At 45.6% G+C, this 19,881-nt stretch overlaps 1 protein-coding gene across 1 annotated transcript; it reads left to right on the top strand.

Moving 5' to 3' along the window:
• Positions 1-860: 860 nt before the first annotated feature.
• On the top strand, positions 861-19,429 carry LOC308150326 (myosin-11-like; the record flags this gene model as incomplete). The annotated part of the gene is made up of 19 exons (XM_080523171.1): positions 861-909; positions 2,511-2,608; positions 3,763-3,780; positions 4,252-4,344; positions 4,444-4,507; positions 4,762-4,860; positions 5,093-5,236; positions 5,416-5,508; positions 6,373-6,491; positions 6,666-6,818; positions 6,933-7,106; positions 7,539-7,712; positions 7,904-8,018; positions 8,798-8,991; positions 10,407-10,528; positions 10,621-10,690; positions 12,231-12,391; positions 12,694-12,767; positions 19,329-19,429. The coding sequence occupies 19 exons, from the start codon at positions 861-863 to the stop codon at positions 19,427-19,429; spliced, it is 2,115 nt and encodes a 704-aa protein (XP_080379297.1).
• Positions 19,430-19,881: the final 452 nt, after the last annotated feature.

The raw sequence follows: 19,881 nt of genomic DNA, 5'->3' as shown, positions 1-19,881 counted from the left end.
GACACACAGGTGTAAAAATCACAGTTCAAAATCTAAGAACTTCTTAAGTGAGAAAACTAAGAAGTTCTTAAGACATAGGACAATTCTTAAGAAAAAAATGGTGAATAGCGTTTAAGAACATTCTTAGGAACATCTTATCTTTTTTCTTAAGAATTGTCTTAAGAATTATCTTAAGAACACTTTGGTGAATCCGGCCCCTGAATTGTAACTGGCTAGACAAGTCAATTAGGAAACCCCTTAAGCAGCTCACAGACGGTCTGGAGTTTAAACAACTGATGGAAGGACCAACTAGAATAACTGCATCCTCCCAGACACAGATAGACTTAATATTCAGTAACAAGCCTGAAAGAATTGTTAAGACATTCAATTTTATTACTGGACTGTCTGACCATAATTTGACATTAATGTCCAGAAAACTCACAAAGAAGCGCTTTCATCATTCTCATAAACCTGTGGAGCAACTTAGGATTCCAAAAAATGAAATGGTCAATTTTGAAAGAGCAGTTCAGCAGACTGATTGGAAAAATATTCTTACCGGGAGCAGCGTAGAAGCAGATTGCAAAACGCTCACAAGCAAGTTACATAGTTTAGTTGAGGAGTTCACTAGAAAAGTGAAAGGAAAGAAAAAAAACAATGCACTTCCTTGGCTCAATACTGAACTATTTAACCTGATGAAGGAAAGAGACTCTGCATTGAAAAGAGCTCTGAAGACCAAATTAAGTAGTGATAGGCAGAGGTTCACCTCATTACGTAACAAAGTAACCAAAGCAATCAGAAAGGCCAAAGCCAACTTTTTTATAACAATTATTAATGAGGCAAAGGGTAACACAAAGCTGATCTGGGAACAGATTAAGAATGTAATGGGGATCAACCACAGGCCTAGGAACCAGTTAGAGCTGAAACTGAATGGTAAGCTAATGCAAGACCCAGCACAAATAGCTGTAGCCTTTAATGAATATTTTATCAATTCTGTAGCCGAAATCGCACAGAATTTTCCCTTAACAACAGAAAACATTATTAAGGCTGACGAAAGCAAGCCCTCCTTCAGCATCCAACCCATCACTGAACTTAAGACTCAAGCAATCATTAATTCTCTTAGAGCCTCAACGGCGAAGGATATATATGGTATGGATTCTATAATGCTTAAATCTGCTGTAGGAATGTTTTTTACTAAAAGACAATGTAACATTGTGTCCAATATATTAATCTCAGGTAAAAATATTAGCATTGTGCCACAATTTAAATATCTGGGTATCATTATTGACTCCAATCTGTCATTCAAAACACACATTAAGAAAGTATGCCAAAAGTTTAGCCTAACCAATTTTAAATATATCAGAAATGTAATGACTTTTAATGCTGCCAAATTATACATGAACGCCATGATTATGTCACATCTGACATACTGTTTGACAAGTTGGGGCCAAACTAGCAGCTCGTCACTAAAGCCACTAGCCATTCTCTACAAGCAAACCCTTAAAGTCCTGGATCAGAAGCCTAACAGCTCTCATCATTGTACTATCCTAAATAACCGTAAACTTCTGAGCTGGGAAGATGTGATCAAATACAAAAACACCTGCCTGGTCTACAAAGTCTTACATAACACTGCTCCTCCTCCTCTTAACTCATTCATAACCCAACGTAACAATACCAGTCAGAGCACCAGAAGTACCACACGAGGCGACTTTCTAGTCCCATTTAGGAAAAGTAAATTTGGTCAATTATCATTCTCTGTTATAGCAATACAAAACTGGAACTCACTACCTACCTACATAAAAAATATACATACATACTCCACCTTCACAACACACCTTAAGGCATGGCTTTGCAATAACTATAACTGCATACATTAATTTCTGTCAGATGTGACGTGTGTGTTGTATGTACACCTCTATCTTTGCTACCCGCCTGCATATGTCTGTGTGTGCTTCAATGTCTGGATGCTGCTGTGCCTGTATGTTGCTGTGTTTGTATGCTGCTATGTCTGTATATTGCTATGACTATTTGCTCTTCCTTTGTCCCCTTTGTACTGTTCTTATCTCATGTACTGTATTGATGTTGCTGCCATTTGTGCTTGAATGTCTTGTCTCCCCGGCATGTTTGTGCTTGCTCCAATTATGCTTGATATGTTTGTATGTCCTGCTCCATTTGTTTGTGTTTGCTGCAATTGTAATTTTTTAAACTAATGTATTTTATTTTAGGGAGCCTATTGTCAACTGGCCCGGGGGGACTACAGCTGGAAATTAGCCATGTAGGCTAAAGCTGCTCCATTTACTGTTGTTACAGTTAATTAATGGGGACTGTCCACGACATCATCAACTAATAAACTAAACTAAACACACACACACACACACACATAACCTGAACTCAATGTACCACTCACCTCCTACACCCATAACCCTCATCACTGCACCCTAACCTCCTTAACCCCTCTCCCCCTCTCCCCCTCTCCCCCCTCTCCCCCTCTCCCCCCTCTCCCCCTCTCCTCCCTCTCCCCCTGTCCCCCAGAGGTGAGTCTGGTGCAGGGAAGACAGAGAACACTAAGAAGGTGATCCAGTACCTGGCTGTGGTGGCCTCCTCCCACAAGGCCAAGAAGGACACCGGCACTGTGAGTATTACCTCTAATATACACCAGTAAACCTGTTCAGAATCAGACAGAGAGATATACAGTAGCAAGACATTGAAAGTTGGAAACATTTGGTGTGTTTTAAATAATTCTAATACATACAAACATGCAAAGTTTCTCTATTATCGTTTTTTAAAATATTTAGACTATAGACTTTTAGGTCAATTTGATAAATTATGGTTATAAAAAACGATTAGGAAATTGAGATGAATAGACATAGGATCAGCAACAATACCTACTGCATAAGCACGGTAAAGAATAATACGGTATGACATTTCTGTGTGACAGGATTCAAATGCATCAGGACTAGCCAAGGTACTGTATAGACACACATTCTGTACACAGCATTCTTTTAGCACCCAATGTCTTCTGTATGCATTTTTGGTGGTGGTTTTGCTGCTTTGGTGGAGCTTTTAATGTTCTGTAACCTAACATGCATAAAGACTTGCATTAAGTCCATAGTTGCATAAAGTCCAAAGTTGATCATCAATACCATCCCTATGGACAAATGAAGTCAAGTCAAGTCAACTTTATTTATATAGCACATTTTACATGCAGCAGCAGCTGAACCAAAGTGCTTCACAGGCGGGGAGCAAATAAGGAGCACAAATGTAAAACAGGTAAAGTGCAGGATACTAAATAAAATGCAACACAATACAAGATATGATAACAATTAAAAGGAGAGAAGATAAAAGGAGTAAAAACAATAAAACAATAAAAACAATAAAAGCCAGGGACCTAACGATGGCTAAGTGGGGGGGAAGGTCAGGGAAAACAGGTGGGTTTTTAGAAGGGATTTAAAAACCTCCAGGATCTGAGCGGCCCATACGTGGAGGGGGAGGCTGTTCCAGAGCTTGGGTGCAGCAGCCGCAGAAGCTCTGTCTCCCCTGGTTTTTAGCCTAGTTCTAGGCACCACCAGCAGTAGCTGATCTGCTGATCTAAGGGATCTGGAGGGGGTGTGGCGGAAGAGAAGAAGGCCCCTACTCAGTTTCATATCCCCTTTGGTGGACTCCCATGCAGGCTGAAAATAATGGGAGGAATGACAATGGAAATAAAAGGTGTACTTATTAGACAATACCCTCTAGTGGCCGTTTATTATAACCATATTGTAATATTATGCTCCCTTATAACAACAGGCAGGATCCTTAGCTTATGTGAGTATAAAGAGACTGTGTTGTCTTTCCTGTCTTTATCAGTTGCGTGCGAGCCTGTCTTCTCCCTAGATTAGATCCATTTTGATAATCAATCTCTCCTCTCCTGACCTGAAGCATGCTAACACTCGTACAAGTTAAACGTAGCTGCCTGTCCGAATAGAGAATGCACAGTGTTTGAAACATCAAGGTTATCTCAGGATTTTCATCACCTCCACGTTGGGGGCTCTGTGAGTTGTTTTAGTTCTTTGCATGATTCACTCTTGAAATTCCTGCACTCTTTTCTGACTGTAAGCATGCTTTTTTGAAAGTGTGTAAATGTTGCGCCATTCATCTTCATATGTTTTAAGGTAGACCATATAATTGCATTGATTTGGCGCTTTTTAGTTTGTTATTGTGTAAATAATATGCACTGGAAAGATGACAGAGAATAAGGTATGTAGTTTATAATAACTTCCCTGTGTTGACCGGTAGGGAGAGCTAGAGAAGCAGCTCCTGCAGGCCAACCCCATTCTGGAGGCCTTTGGAAACGCCAAAACCATCAAGAATGACAACTCCTCACGATTCGTAATTCAACTCACTCCTCTGGAATCATTCCATCCTTAGTTATCAGAGTACAGACTGCAATTGTAGTCATATTTTCTCATACAATCTTTCTCTCTGCAGGGAAAGTTCATAAAGCTCAACTTTGATGTGACAGGGTGCATGGTCGGAGCCTTCATCGATACTTGTATCCTCTGTCAAATGTTGTGGGTGAGGAATGAATACAGATGGGGTGGAGGTATAACCTACCATTCAATTGTAGTGTAGTGTCATGTATGTAAGGGTCTATGCTTTCTTACCATTCTAACACCACCATTCAGTCCAACCACCAATACATTGTTATAATGCAGTGTGGGATTCAGACTTGTCATATTGGAGAGTGAAGTCCAGCAGTTGTTTCTTCACTACAGAGTTTCTCTTTAACCCTTCACTTACCATCAGACCTGCTGGAGAAGTCTCGTTGTATCCGCCAGGCAAAGATCGAACGAGCCTTCCACATCTTCTACTACATGGTGGCTGGAGCCAATGACAAAATGCGTGGTGAGGAGTGGGACAGGAGTTTCTCACTGAGAGAGTCAGCAGTTAGTCCTGTCAAAAGATTAGAGTCAGATCATCTTTAGATAAACAACAAACTGATGGAATACCTCACTTGAAATGATAAGACTTCAGTTCCAATGACTTATTATCCGTTTTCTTTCTGCACATAAGAACATGAAACAGGAATCTGCGAACTCCTATATTATACGATAAACTGTTCCCTGTGTCTCTGTAGAGGACCTGTTGCTCGAGGGCTTCGGTAGCTACCGCTTTCTAGTGGCAGGCCACGTGGAAGTGCCAGGACAGGAGGACGATGAGATGTTCGAGGAGACGCTGCTGGCCATGGAGATCATGGGCTTCACCGAGGAAGAGAGGCTAGGTATAGAGATCTCTCTTTCTCATTTTCTGTCTGTCTCTCTGTCTGTCTCTCTCTCTGTCTCTCTCTCTGTCTCTCTCTCTCTCTCTCTTTCTCTCTTTCTGTTCTCTTTCTTTCAGTATATTTTTGTTTTTATTGATCTCTTTCTCACTCTGTCGGGGGGGACATCCCCCTTTTTGTAGGGATGAAGGTGGTGTCCACTGTGCTTCAGCTGGGAAACATCCAGTTCAAGAAGGAGAGGAACCAGGAGCAGGCTACTATGCCCGACAACACAGGTATAATACACAGGTAACAACACAGGTATAGTACACAGGTAACAACACAGGTATAACACAGGTATAACACAGGTATAGTACACAGGTAACAACACAGGTATAACACAGGTAACAACAAAGGTATAACACAGGTAACAACACAGGTATAACACAGGTAACAACACAGGTATAACACAGGTATAACACAGGTATAGTACACAGGTAACAACACAGGTATAACACAGGTAACAACACAGGTATAGTACACAGGTAACAACACAGGTATAACACAGGTAACAACACAGGTATAACACAGGTATAACACAGGTATAGTACACAGGTAACAACACAGGTATAACACAGGTAACAACACAGGTATAGTACACAGGTAACAACACAGGTATAACACAGGTAACAACACAGGTATAACACAGGTAACAACACAGGTATAACACAGGTATAGTACACAGGTATAACACTGGTAACAACACAGGTATAACACTGGTAACAACACAGGTATAACACTGGTAACAACACAGGTATAACACTGGTAACGTAACAATACCAGAGGTTATTTATGGCCTGATGACAATAACGTGCAATTATAATATCGTAAATGATAATAAAACAGGTATCGCAGTAGAAAGGTAACAGATGTAACTGTAAGATAAGACATGACACACAGGCAAATATGGTCTGAGGATTCAAGTACTGTAACAAATAACACAAGTAAGAACAGGGCATAGGTTACTGACATCAGAGCAACACACTAAGATTGTTGGCTTTGATTCAGAGACTTTTTTTTATGTATACATTATGGCATCTAATCATACTTTGTATCCCTCCTCTCTCTCTCTCTCTCTCTCTCTCTCCCCCTCTCTCCAGCGGCTCAGAAGGTGTGCCACCTGCAGGGCATCAACGCGACGGACTTCACCCGTGCCATCCTCACCCCGCGCATCAAGGTGGGCAGAGAGGTGGTACAGAAGGCCCAGACCAAAGAGCAGGTAAGCAGAAGACCCTACTAGGTTCTGCTACTAGAGAGTTAGAGAGTTTTATATGTATGTATTTTATATTTCTACATTCAGTTTGCAATTCTTATCATATCTCAGTCAAGCAAATCTTTCTTTTTCTCCCCCCCCCCCCCCACTCGCCCCTCCCCTCCTCCCTCTTTCGCACAGGCTGACTTTGCCATCGAGGCCCTGGCCAAGGCCATGTACGAGCGGCTGTTCCGTTGGATCCTGCTGAGGGTGAACAAGACCCTGGACAAGTCCAAGCGCCAGGGTTCCACCTTCCTGGGCATCCTGGACATCGCTGGCTTTGAGATCTTTGAGGTGAGAGGGGGGCAGCCGCAGCCCTCTAAGACCGGGATGACCAAACCTCTACTCTAACCTCTAAGGTGTTATTGAACTCTACTTTATGTTAACATCCATATTTTCTTGCCATAGGACAACTCCTTTGAGCAGCTGTGCATCAACTACACCAACGAGAGACTGCAGCAGCTGTTCAACCACACCATGTTCGTCCTGGAGCAGGAGGAGTACAAGAGGGAGGGCATCAAGTGGAGCTTCATCGACTTTGGCCTGGACCTGCAGCCCTGCATTGAGCTCATTGAGAAACCGGTCAGAACTGGGTCATAATTACACACACACACACACACACACACACACACACATACACACGTTCATGAACACACTCAAGCAAACACATAAACACAGATTACCCCATATCTAAACATCACATCAATGCAACATAACTTAATTTAGGTGTGGTAGGCCTGGAGACCATCAACAAGATGTCAGAGAGCTCCATGCCCAATGCCACCAAGTCTAAGAAGGGCATGTTCCGCACAGTGGGCCAGCTGTACAAGGAGTCCTTGGGCACACACAAGCACACACACACACACACACACACACACACACACACACACATACACACGTTCATGAACACACTCAAGCAAACACATAAACACAGATTACCCCATATCTAAACATCACATCAATGCAACATAACTTAATTTAGCACAAAATCCTAATTTCATTTATTTCCCATAGAATAACCCTCCTGGTATCCTGGCTCTGCTGGATGAGGAGTGCTGGTTCCCCAAGGCCACAGATCTGTCCTTTGTTGAGAAGCTGATGAATACCCATGTGAGCCACTGCAAGTTCTCCAAGCCCAAATCACTCAAGAACAAGATCGCGTTCTCTGTACTGCACTACGCTGGCAAGGTGAGACACACCTTGAGTAAAATCGACATATCTTTGTCTTCGACAATGCTCCAAAACCGGGTCTCTTCCTTCTCATGGTTCTAAGTACCCATACCTAATTAGGAACCAGACTGAAGTAAGCTTGCTTTCACTTCTACTGTGTACAATGTGACTTACCAGTTCACCAGTTGGTCATTGCCTTGTATCTCTAGGTGGACTATAATGGAGCCAACTGGCTGACTAAGAACATGGACCCTCTGAATGACAACGTGACAACTCTGCTCAACAACTCCTCCAGCCTCTTCATACAGGACCTCTGGAAGGATGGTGAGTCCGAGTCGTCTTGCCAACACAACTGTAATGTTACTCAACTGTAACAGGGGTAGCAACTTCATTATGATCAAGGGACCAGTTCTGTAAATATCAACATCAAGTGGGTCATGACAATCATTCTAAAAATAAAAAAAAACTCTGTATACAGTATGATTACAATTATGGCTTAAAACCCTATTTTTGCAGTCTTTGATATAAACCCAGACACGGCAGCTATATTGTGTAGATGTTTGACAACAGAGACTGCTTAGACCAGGGGTGGGCAATACATTTTCACAATGGGCCACATGAGAAACCAGGACTATTGTGGAGGGCCGGACCAGTAGGCTGAACTTAATTCTGCTCAATATTACTTTATGCGCTTTATAAAAACCAGTAATGATATGGTTTTGACTAGCTGCTACTGGTAAGAATACATGTTACGATAAGGCTATGAAAATGTGGAGTAGGTCAAATATAGAAGAGCAGACTTTTATTCTGAAATATTTTTTTTCAGACTTTTATTCTTTAAAAAAATAATCAGACTTTAATTCAGAAATAATTTTTTGCTGACTTTTATTCTGAAATATGTTTTCTCAGACTTTTAGTCAGAAAAAAAAATCTGACTTTTATTCTGAAATATGTTTTTTCAGACTTTTATTCTGGAGAAAAAAAATCGGACATTTATTCGGAAATATATTTTTTCTGACTTTTATTCGGAAATAAACACAGATTAGAGATAATAAGTTACTAGAACCTTCCTTCTCTCATTCATTTCTTCCACCCTCTCTCAGTGGACCATGTGGTAGGCCTGGAGACCATCAACAAGATGTCAGAGAGCTCCATGCCCAATGCCACCAAGTCTAAGAAGGGCATGTTCTGCACAGTGGGCCAGCTGTACAAGGAGTCCTTGGGCAAGCTGATGACCACCCTCAACAACACCCAGCCCAACTTCATACGCTGCATCATCCCCAACCACAAGAAGATGGTAGGTGACCGTTCCACAGACTTTTTGATATTATTGGGGTATTGTCAGTGGCGGGCGGTGCATTTCACACCTAGGCCTTCAGTGATGTCCGACACATTCCTACCTGAATTATTCTACCTCTTAATACCATTGTTATGACGCCATGGCTCTAGAAACTAGACAGAAACACAGTATAACCGGGCGTTGCATCACCTTAACATAGTCAGACAGAGTTATATTAATATTTCCGAAGCATTTTTAATCAATAAATCCGCATTTACAATGAAGAGTGTTAAACTAACATCTTTAAGATCGCTACATTACCCACGTCTGTCGTCTCGTCCACCATAATAGCGACAAAGGGTGCCTTTTTAATCTCCATTTTGATCTCTTCTCCCATCACTTCAGCAATAGCAAAAATCAGGTCGTTTTGTATTTTGCCTGACGTCCCAGTAAACACTTTGTTTGTGGACAGGTGGTAATGTAAATCTGGGTTGTTTTCAGCAAGAAAAGAATGAAGCTCAACGTAGTTTCCTCTGTTTGTATTGTTTACCCCAAAACAGGACACAATCGATCAGTCTTTTCAGTATGTCCCTATTTTTGCTCACCCTTTCGTTGTGGAGCTCCGTTTCCCTGCGCACTTGTTCGTTGAGCTGTAAATCCACTCGGGTGTCCCCAAAAGTGTTCAAAAGTCCCACATCTACCGGCATAGTTACGCATCTCAATAGTGCGTATCCAATCAAAAGACGTGCTGGGTGCTGACATCATTGAGCCTTACAGCAGGTGCCGTTGTTGCTATTGCTCGCCAACTCGAAATCTACGTAGGTTTCCACTGGGTACGCCACAGGTTTTCTCGTTCAACGTTAAGTTACAGGTCGTATTCGCGGCACGGTTTATTGTGCAGGCGGGCAGATTTTGGAGCCCCCTGGCAACACATTTTGATTGGATAAAAGCTCTAACATAAAGGCCAGCCCTCCAAATCTCAATCGGAGACTGGAAGCAGCGCAACCAAGAGGAAAGCTATGAAATGAAGAGAATAGTCTATGGGGAATCATCAATACATATTTGTGGAAAAAATATATTAAAATAAAATGTATATTCTGATGATGTTTAGGCCAGCAGAGAAGGCCTTGCTGGCCCTGACGGCCCACCACTGGGTATTGTTACCCCCTTCTCCTACTCCCTTTTCTTTTTTCTTTTTTTTAACACAATGACTTACCCGCCTAAACAAAGGGTAAAAAAATACAAAAAAACAATCATGGGTTGCAATAGATTCTAATAGGACTGTGTACAACTTAAGGTAGCACCTCTATGAAATAGCCACTGTTTTGTACCCAATGGATTTGTGCTTGTAGCACTGCTTTTAGGGGATCATTTTGATTGTCTCAGTTCCGGTAATCAGTCAACTGCTCGACCTCTGCCTTCCCTGCGTGTAGGCCGGGAAGCTGGATGCCAACCTGGTCCTGGAGCAGCTCCGGTGTAACGGGGTTCTGGAGGGGATCCGCATCTGCAGACAGGGGTTCCCCAACCGCATCGTGTTCCAGGAGTTCCGCCAACGGTGAGAAACAGAACCATGAAGAACCGTTGTTGTGTTTGTGTGTCTGAATCCTATTAGAGATGGACGTTGCACTCTTCTCTCTCTGGTCACAGCTATGAGATCCTGGCCGCCAACATCATCCCTAAAGGCTTCATGGACGGAAAACAGGCTTGCTGTCTGATGGTGAGTTGAATGATCGGTACACACACATCCATATCAACCATAGTTGATTGGCTAGTTCATTGTTTCTCCAGTACTCCAGTGTTTAACATATGAATTTAACGTGTTCACATGTGTACAATGTGACATACCGCCAAGGGTCTTTGACTTACTCAGGACTGTTTGAAGATAATAACTTCTTAACTATGTGGATACGTCATCCCTCTCCTCCTCTCCCCCCAGGTGAAGCACCTGGACCTGGACCCTAACCTGTTCATCCCTCTCCTCCTCTCCCCCCAGGTGAAGCACCTGGACCTGGACCCTAACCTGTTCATCCCTCTCCTCCTCTCCCCCCAGGTGAAGCACCTGGACCTGGACCCTAACCTGTTCATCCCTCTCCTCCTCTCCCCCCAGGTGAAGCACCTGGACCTGGACCCTAACCTGTTCATCCCTCTCCTCCTCTCCCCCCAGGTGAAGCACCTGGACCTGGACCCTAACCTGTTCATCCCTCTCCTCCTCTCCCCCCAGGTGAAGCACCTGGACCTGGACCCTAACCTGTTCATCCCTCTCCTCCTCTCCCCCCAGGTGAAGCACCTGGACCTGGACCCTAACCTGTTCATCCCTCTCCTCCTCTCCCCCCAGGTGAAGCACCTGGACCTGGACCCTAACCTGTTCATCCCTCTCCTCCTCTCCCCCCAGGTGAAGCACCTGGACCTGGACCCTAACCTGTTCATCCCTCTCCTCCTCTCCCCCCAGGTGAAGCACCTGGACCTGGACCCTAACCTGTTCATCCCTCTCCTCCTCTCCCCCCAGGTGAAGCACCTGGACCTGGACCCTAACCTGTTCATCCCTCTCCTCCTCTCCCCCCAGGTGAAGCACCTGGACCTGGACCCTAACCTGTTCATCCCTCTCCTCCTCTCCCCCCAGGTGAAGCACCTGGACCTGGACCCTAACCTGTTCATCCCTCTCCTCCTCTCCCCCCAGGTGAAGCACCTGGACCTGGACCCTAACCTGTTCATCCCTCTCCTCCTCTCCCCCCAGGTGAAGCACCTGGACCTGGACCCTAACCTGTTCATCCCTCTCCTCCTCTCCCCCCAGGTGAAGCACCTGGACCTGGACCCTAACCTGTTCATCCCTCTCCTCCTCTCCCCCCAGGTGAAGCACCTGGACCTGGACCCTAACCTGTTCATCCCTCTCCTCCTCTCCCCCCAGGTGAAGCACCTGGACCTGGACCCTAACCTGTTCATCCCTCTCCTCCTCTCCCCCCAGGTGAAGCACCTGGACCTGGACCCTAACCTGTTCATCCCTCTCCTCCTCTCCCCCCAGGTGAAGCACCTGGACCTGGACCCTAACCTGTTCATCCCTCTCCTCCTCTCCCCCCAGGTGAAGCACCTGGACCTGGACCCTAACCTGTTCATCCCTCTCCTCCTCTCCCCCCAGGTGAAGCACCTGGACCTGGACCCTAACCTGTTCATCCCTCTCCTCCTCTCCCCCCAGGTGAAGCACCTGGACCTGGACCCTAACCTGTTCCGTATACGTCATCCCTCTCCTCCTCTCCCCCCAGGTGAAGCACCTGGACCTGGACCCTAACCTGTTCCGTATCGGCCAGAGTAAGATGTTCTTCAGGACCGGGGTGCTGGCGCAGCTGGAGGAGGAGAGGGACCTCAAACTCACTGTGGTCATCATTGCCTTCCAGGCGCACGCCAGAAGCTTCCTCGCACGCAAGTAAGACACACACATGCTAGCACACACACACACACACACACACACACACACACACACACACACACACAGACACACTCACTCACACAAAAATGAACACTCACACTCTCTTTGGGATACATACAAAAACAGATACAGAGAGTCATAAATGCAAAGGTATTGAGCTGCACAGACACACACAGACACTCAAGTGTGCACGCACACACACACACACACACACACAAGACTTCATTTCTCTTTAATTTACATCGTTTTATGTCCAGAGTTTAAGTAAACCATGACCTGTTTTTGTCTTCTTCCCATAGGGCCTTCGCCAAGAGACAGCAGCAGCTGACTGCTATGAAGGTGATCCAGAGGAACTGTGCTTACCTCTCTGGATGTATAATTGTTACTGATATGGAGAGAGAGAGAGAGAGCGAGAGAGAGATTTCTGTTGATTTTGTTACTTTTTGTTGATATGTGTTTGGCCAGAGTTCAACAGGACCTTTCAGATGTGCTCCCAGAGAAGCAAAGACAAAGAATGTTACATTGATAGAAATGTAAATATTGCTTTAGTCCTGAGAAGCTATCACGATGCCCATAATGATTAACACTACTTCCTGTTATAGCAGGACACACAGACACGTACTACAATACTCCTCTTCCACTGCATGTCACCTGAATACAGTACATGTGCCCTTTTGGAGCTTGGTTTGTGAATGTACAACATTATACAATATGAAATAAACAATAGTAAATGTCAATCAAGCAAGTGTGAAGTATTATCATTAAATATCAAACATACATACATAATATCAACAAACCATTCCTGAAGCTCCAGCTGTAACTCCCTGTCCCCACAGAGACCACTCTGCTACTGTACTAACTCCCTCATCCTGCTGTTGGTCTAATCACCTCTTCTTCTCAAGTTTGTCAAACCCTATCACCAAACCAATGCTCCCTCCCAAAAGTCCTAATCCTATCCCCCCCACAGCCATACAAGTTGTCATTGACATCCTTGTTAATCCAGCCACACATGCCCCAGCAGCTGCCCCTACCACTACACCCAGTAGTAACCCTGCCGCCCATGGGATCACTCCACTCAGGACCTCAGGGGAGAGAGCACACTTGATCCACCTACTTAAGTCAGAGTCTGTAGACTCTGGGGAAGGCCTGGCAGCAGGACAGAGCCTTGAGCCATTACTATTAATGATCAAGATGCAAGAAAATAGAATCCAGTCAGATTTGTTATTCGTCTTTATTTGCACACACACATATACAATACAGGTGCAACGACAAGAAACATAAAAGTGAGATAAGAATCCCAGAAGGGCTGACACACATGAACCGTATCAAAATAAAATAAAATAAAATAAAACATTTATAGACAAACGAAATATAGGAATTCCACCCAGAGCCTCTCTTCATTTGAATGGAGAATTTGTCATTGCTACAACGGAAGAAAAAAAAAAACGATTCTGAAGCTACAGCCACAACTCCCTGATCTACAGTTGAAGCCCCTTCTACTGTTAAGAGTCCCTCACCGGGGACTGGGATCGAATCCCGGTCTCGCCAGACCCGGATATGGCCGAGGCACACAGGGAGCGGCATATTGAGCGGCTGCTCCCGAGGGCGGTATAGGACTATTTCCGGACAAGGATCCGTCGCGCAACACCGCCCCCGGGGTGCCGGAATAACGGTGCTGGGCTCGAGGAGCCAGTCAGCTAGTCTGCCTGGCGATCTCCTCTGGGGCTGCCGGCCACGGGGTCGTGCGGTGGATCCTACGCAATAGGCAGGGGATAATTGGATGCTAGGTTGGGTTCAATTGGATACCAAATTGGGTAAAAAAATAAATAAAAGGGGATAAAATCTGAAAAACTAATTTTTTAAATAAAAAAAAAGAGTCCCTCAATCTGCTATTGGTCTAATTACTGCCACTTGTGTTTACCTGTTGGACCGGCATCATGCAACCCCTCGGGCCCTATCATAGCTCCTGCTATCCCTCCCATGGCTGCTGCTGCTGCAGTCCCCAGGCCCCCCACCTCACACATGACTAAACCTGCTACAGCCACACCGCCCACCCCAAACGCTGCCCCCATAGCTGCCCCAGCCAATATTGCCTTCACCCACATCTTCACTTCTTCTAGGACCTCAGGAGAGAGGGCAGCTTTCATTCATTGACGGAAGTTAGAGACGAGAGACTCTGAGGAATGGTCCATCTGTGGCTGATCCATCTGCCTTGGGACAGCCTCTGCCTCCATCTTCCTTTGTATGACCGCTTTTGCCCCTCTCAACAATTTGTTGGTGTAGCACTCTCCTCCGTTCTTCTGCACCATCCCCTCCACCTTCTCCAGCAGCCCTGAGCATTTGATGGGGAAGGGGTCTGTCAACTGGTTGTTGATCCGAACTCTGCTCGTGATGTTGTTGTAGCAGAGTTCGGTCCAGTTGAGCAGGTGCTGGGGGAAGTTCATGCCTCTCAGCACCCTCTGCAGGAAACCATGGTTAACCCTGTCAAAGGCCTTCTCCTGATCCAGGCTGAGAAGGCCTAAAGGGGACCTCCGCTCCTGGGAGTGCAGGATGAGGTCTCTCACCAGGAGCAGGTTGTCGTTGATGGACCTACCGGGGACGCTACAGGTCTGGTCAGGGGCTATAACTGAGGGGAGGAGGGTTTGAAACCGTTGGGTGAGGGCTTTTGTCATGATTTTATAGTCCACTGGGAGGAGATTGATGGGGCGCCAGTTCCGGAGGTCCTTGAGGTCCCCTTTCTTGGGGATCAGTGTGACCGTACTCTGTCTCATTGACTCTCCAAGCCTCCCTTCCCTGTAGACGGCTTTGAAGACCTCCGCCAAGTCCTCCTTGAGGAGATCCCAGAGAGTCTTGTAGAACTCTGCTGGGATCCCATCCGGTCCAGGGGCCTTGTGTGTATTCAAGGAGTGCACGGCCCGGGTGAGCTCCTCCGTGGTCAGCTCTGGGTTCTCACTCTCACCACCCTCGGGGACCCGGTCCAGACCATCCAGGAAGGTGGCCATGAGAGTCTCGTCGGTTGTCTTGATGTTGTAGAGACTCTCGTAGAACTCTCTTGCCACCCCCGGGATGTTGCCTCTGTCTGACACGGTGTCCCCATTGGTGTCGTATAGGGACAGGATAGGCTTGTGTTTTGACCGTGCCTTGCGGAAGAAGTGGCGTGTGCATTTCTCCTCCTCCTCCAGGCCCTGGAGTTTTTCCCTGAACTGTTTCTTTTGTTGTTGCTCCCGGTAGAGGGTGGCAAGGTGTTGTTTGGTCTCAGCCAGTTCTCGGGCCACATCCAGACCACCCAGTTGTAGGAGACTTAGGCGTTGGAGGGCCGCGTTGTGGTGTTGAAACCTGGCCCTCTGTTCTGCCGCTTTCCTCCTTCCGACTGACCCGAAGTAGCCCTTTGTCCTGGCCTTAACCATCTCCCACCACTCTATCGGGGAGTCGAACAGTTCTTTTAGGGTCCTCCACTCCAGGTAGCGCCTGGAGAAGGAATGCACCACTGTTGGGTCCTGAAGGATCGATGTATTCATCCTCCAGGTACCCCTACCCGCTCTTGTTTGGCCATCCCATTCCAGGGACACTGTCAACATCCTGTGGTCCGAGAAGTGGGCCGCCTGGCTGGTCAGGGTTCCCATCCTCAGACCTGGCGAGAGCAAGAACATGTCTATCCTGGAGGAAGAATTCCCGGAGGAACTCACCCTTGTGTGTGTCGGCGGGGAGGTGCCACCGGCGTCTACCAGTTGGAAGTCGTCTATGATGGACTGAAGTTCTGTAGTGGATCGGTCTCTCCTGGGCCTGCTGCGGTCCTCATCCCGGAGGGCACAGTTGAAATCTCCCCCCACTAGGACTGGTGTGGGGATGAGGAGGAGAGACCGAAGTTTCTTGAAAAGGGAGACTCTCTAGGCCACGTTGGTTGGGCCGTACACATTGATGACCCTCAGCGGCGAACCCTGGATCTCTAGGTCCAGAACCAGGATTCGCCCGCTCTCTACAACCTCCCCCTTTTTGGTCTGCAGAAAAGGGTTGGCCACCAAAATGCCGACCCCATCAGCTCTATCAATGTTTGAGCCTGACCAGAGAGAGTCCCCCCGTGTCCATTCCTCCTCCAGGGTGGCGTCCATCTCCTTGAATGGGATGGCGCACTCCTGGAGGATATACATGTCTGACTGATGTTGGGTGATGTACTGGTAGACGACCTCCCGTTTGTCTGGTTGCCGGAGGCTTCTGGTGTTGAGAGATGAGATTGTTATCCTCATGGTTCTTGGATTTGGTTTGTTCCAATTTTTGCTAAGTTATTGCACATGAGGTTGAGGCCCTCCAATGGGTCGTTGGGGGCCAGATAGTGTGGTACCTCCCCTTGGCTGCTCATGGTGTGGGGGTTGTCTCCCCTCTGACTGCCTGGTGGCCCCCTCATCTGTGTTGTTGATGAGGTGATTTTCGGTGGCCCGTACGGTCCGGTGAGCATGGACTGGGGGTGGCTGGTGGGCTGTGCAGGGTGAGGAGCATGTGATGACTGGAGAGAGGAAGAGGGTGGGGAGGAGGGTTTGGGGGGGGGAGCCGGCTTACCTGTATGGCGTTGGGGTTTGGGTTCTGGAGTAGTCTTTTTGTCTGGTTTTTTCCGGATTGCCTTTTTTTGTGGTCTTTTGCGTTTTGGTTGAGCCAAGCTCCAGTCATTTTCACTGTCTGATTGGGAGGGGAGGTGGATCTGCGGTGTGCTGCTGGTGGCTATCTCAATAGAGGCCGGCTCCCCCTTCATGGTGTTTTTGCAGGGGTATCAGATATTAAACTGATAAGAACAGATACACTTGATCTTAGCCAAAAGGCCGAGAAGCGATAGCCGCGATGGTTTCGAGGGAGGGTAGTCATTCTCTGGCACGTCAATGTAGGTCACGGTTTAACCACAACAATAGTTTCTATAGGCATTCCACTATATAATAATAATGGTATTAGTGGAATAGTGTTTTAACAATAATAATGTAGTGCCAATGTACAAAACATCCCAAAAATACTACTTTTCACTGTTCCAACCGGGAAATTCAATACGTCCCATGGTCACGTGGTAACCCGTCTCCAATCGTAGCGAAAGAAAGCATTTGTTAACCAAAATTACATTAACCGCAAACTGGAAATAATAACCAACCGGTTACATGTAGCAAAACGTAATGCGATTATTATGTGACGTTTTTTGTATTTAAGAAAGCACATTTTAACGATATTTCCTTTTAACGATCAGTTTCTATGGACCTCTTTGAATTAAAAGAAAAGGACAAAGAAGAATATGCCTGTAAGCAATGCGTTTGTATTTTTAAAATATAACTGGTCTTTCCTCTCATTCTGTGCTACTTGTTCCTGTTTAAAGTTGTTCATGTGCTTTGATCTTTGTTTGAAAAGCCACTGATGACTCTACAATGATAGACTCTCCTCTGCAGTCATCAACACCAGGTATGACTATTTTTCTATATAATCTCAATTCAGTTCATGTAGTGTGTTGCCGATTTGTCTTCCCAGCCTCATAGTCATAGAGTAGAGCGTACGGACAATAGAATGGGTTTAATAACGGTTTTAATGCATTTGAGATAAGTAGAAAATATGTTTAGACACAGACCGCATTTATCTGGGTTAAAGGACAGCGACGTATAGAGTCTATATACTATAGACGCAATTTAAACCACCACTTCCGCATGAATAACTATGCTAGACTACACGGAATCTCAGACTAAATGACGGTCTGGTACATATTTTGACAATCTACAGGCGTTTAGGGTATTAATTTAAACTCAACGTGCTGCTAGACTAAAACAGGTTTAGACACAGACCACATTTATCTGGGTTAAAGGACAGCGACGTATAGACGCAATTTAAACCACCACTTCCGCATGAATAACTATGCTGGACTACATGGAATCTCAGACTAAATGACGGTCTGGTACATATTTTGACAATCTACAGGCGTTTAGGGTATTAATTTAAACTCAACGTGCTGCTAGACTAGGACAGCGACGTATAGACGCAATTTAAACCACCACTTCCGCATGAATAACTATGCTGGACTACATGGAATCTCAGACTAAATGACGGTCTGGTACATATTTTGACAATCTACAGGCGTTTAGGGTATTAATTTAAACTCAACGTGCTGCTAGACTAAAACAGGTTTAGACACAGACCGCATTTATCTGGGTTAAAGGACAGCGACGTATAGACGCAATTTAAACCACCACTTCCGCATGAATAACTATGCTAGACTACATGGAATCTCATACTACATGACGTCTGGGACGTATTCTGACAGTTTAGAGGGGTTTAATAACGGTTTTCATGCATTTAAGATAAGTAGAAAATATAGCCGTAATATAGCTGGTCTATATTGGTTTATATTCTAGACGTCTATTGCTCACTGGGTAGTGTGGACACCCGTTCGACATGGCCATGGGCCGCTACAGCCCAGAGCCCCTCAGCTCATTCGATCCGCCAACCTCAGCCTCCCGGTGACTTGGATTACAGGCACGCGCCACCGCGCCCGGCGAGAATGTCTGCTGCAGGGAAAGGGGATGAAGTGTCCGCTTCTGACGTCATCGTTTCCAAAGCGCGGTAGCCGAGGCTTTATTATAAGAAGGAGCAACACATTAGTGGGGATCTGAAGCGGACCGGCTACATTTTTAGCAGGAAGAGTTTTTTGAAATAGTGAATAGCTTTTCTATAACCCAGTGGTTTGAAAAAATAAATTAAAAAAATGTCCAGTATAAATATCATTTATATATCAATTTCGTAGAAAAGTGAGTTGGGGGGGTGGGGGGGGGGGGTCTTAATTTAAACCTATCAGAGTAATGTAGACCTATGTAGCCTACATACGAATACAAAACGTGATTCAGGTCTGTAAAAACACAATAGCCTCCCCTATACACTGCAACAGGCTATACGAACTATAATTCTCCTGTTATTCTAGCTTTTTGTCCCTTCAACATCACCTCCTCCATCCCCTCCCGCCCGGCGGCCACCGCGTCACCCTCCAGGACCAGCTACTCGCCCAAGAACAGGCCGGTCTGATCAGCTGTCCTCCGCAGGGGCAGAACCACCCACTAGTGCCCCCCCCCCCCCCCCCCCCCCGTACAGAGATACTACTAGCCTACCTCACCTCAGGACTATTGTTTACAGCAGACATAGCCTACAGACTTCCTGTTCTTCTGGACTACATTCTTTCAGTTATTCATATAGCCTACATAATATAATTTATCAATTAATATAATTTATAGGCTATAGGCTACGCTGGGTGTCTCATAGTAATTGTTTGATTTCAAATCCAAACTTTTGGAGTGTAGAACCAAAAGAAGAAAACCCCCAACAGACACACACGGAAAAACACAAATATGGACGGACACACGCACATACACGTATGCACATTACTCTACTACAGAAACAACAACAACAACCCAGGCTGGTCAGTAACTGTGGAGAAACAATGTCATTTTTTATTATAAATATGAACATGTAAAGTCAAA

Source organism: Nansenia antarctica, assembly GCF_963989245.1.
Source record: "Nansenia antarctica genome assembly, chromosome: 2".
NCBI classification, from domain to species: Eukaryota; Metazoa; Chordata; class Actinopteri; order Argentiniformes; family Microstomatidae; genus Nansenia; species Nansenia antarctica.
Note: the sequence above shows the minus strand (reverse complement) of the source record. Positions and strands in the feature narration are given on the sequence as shown.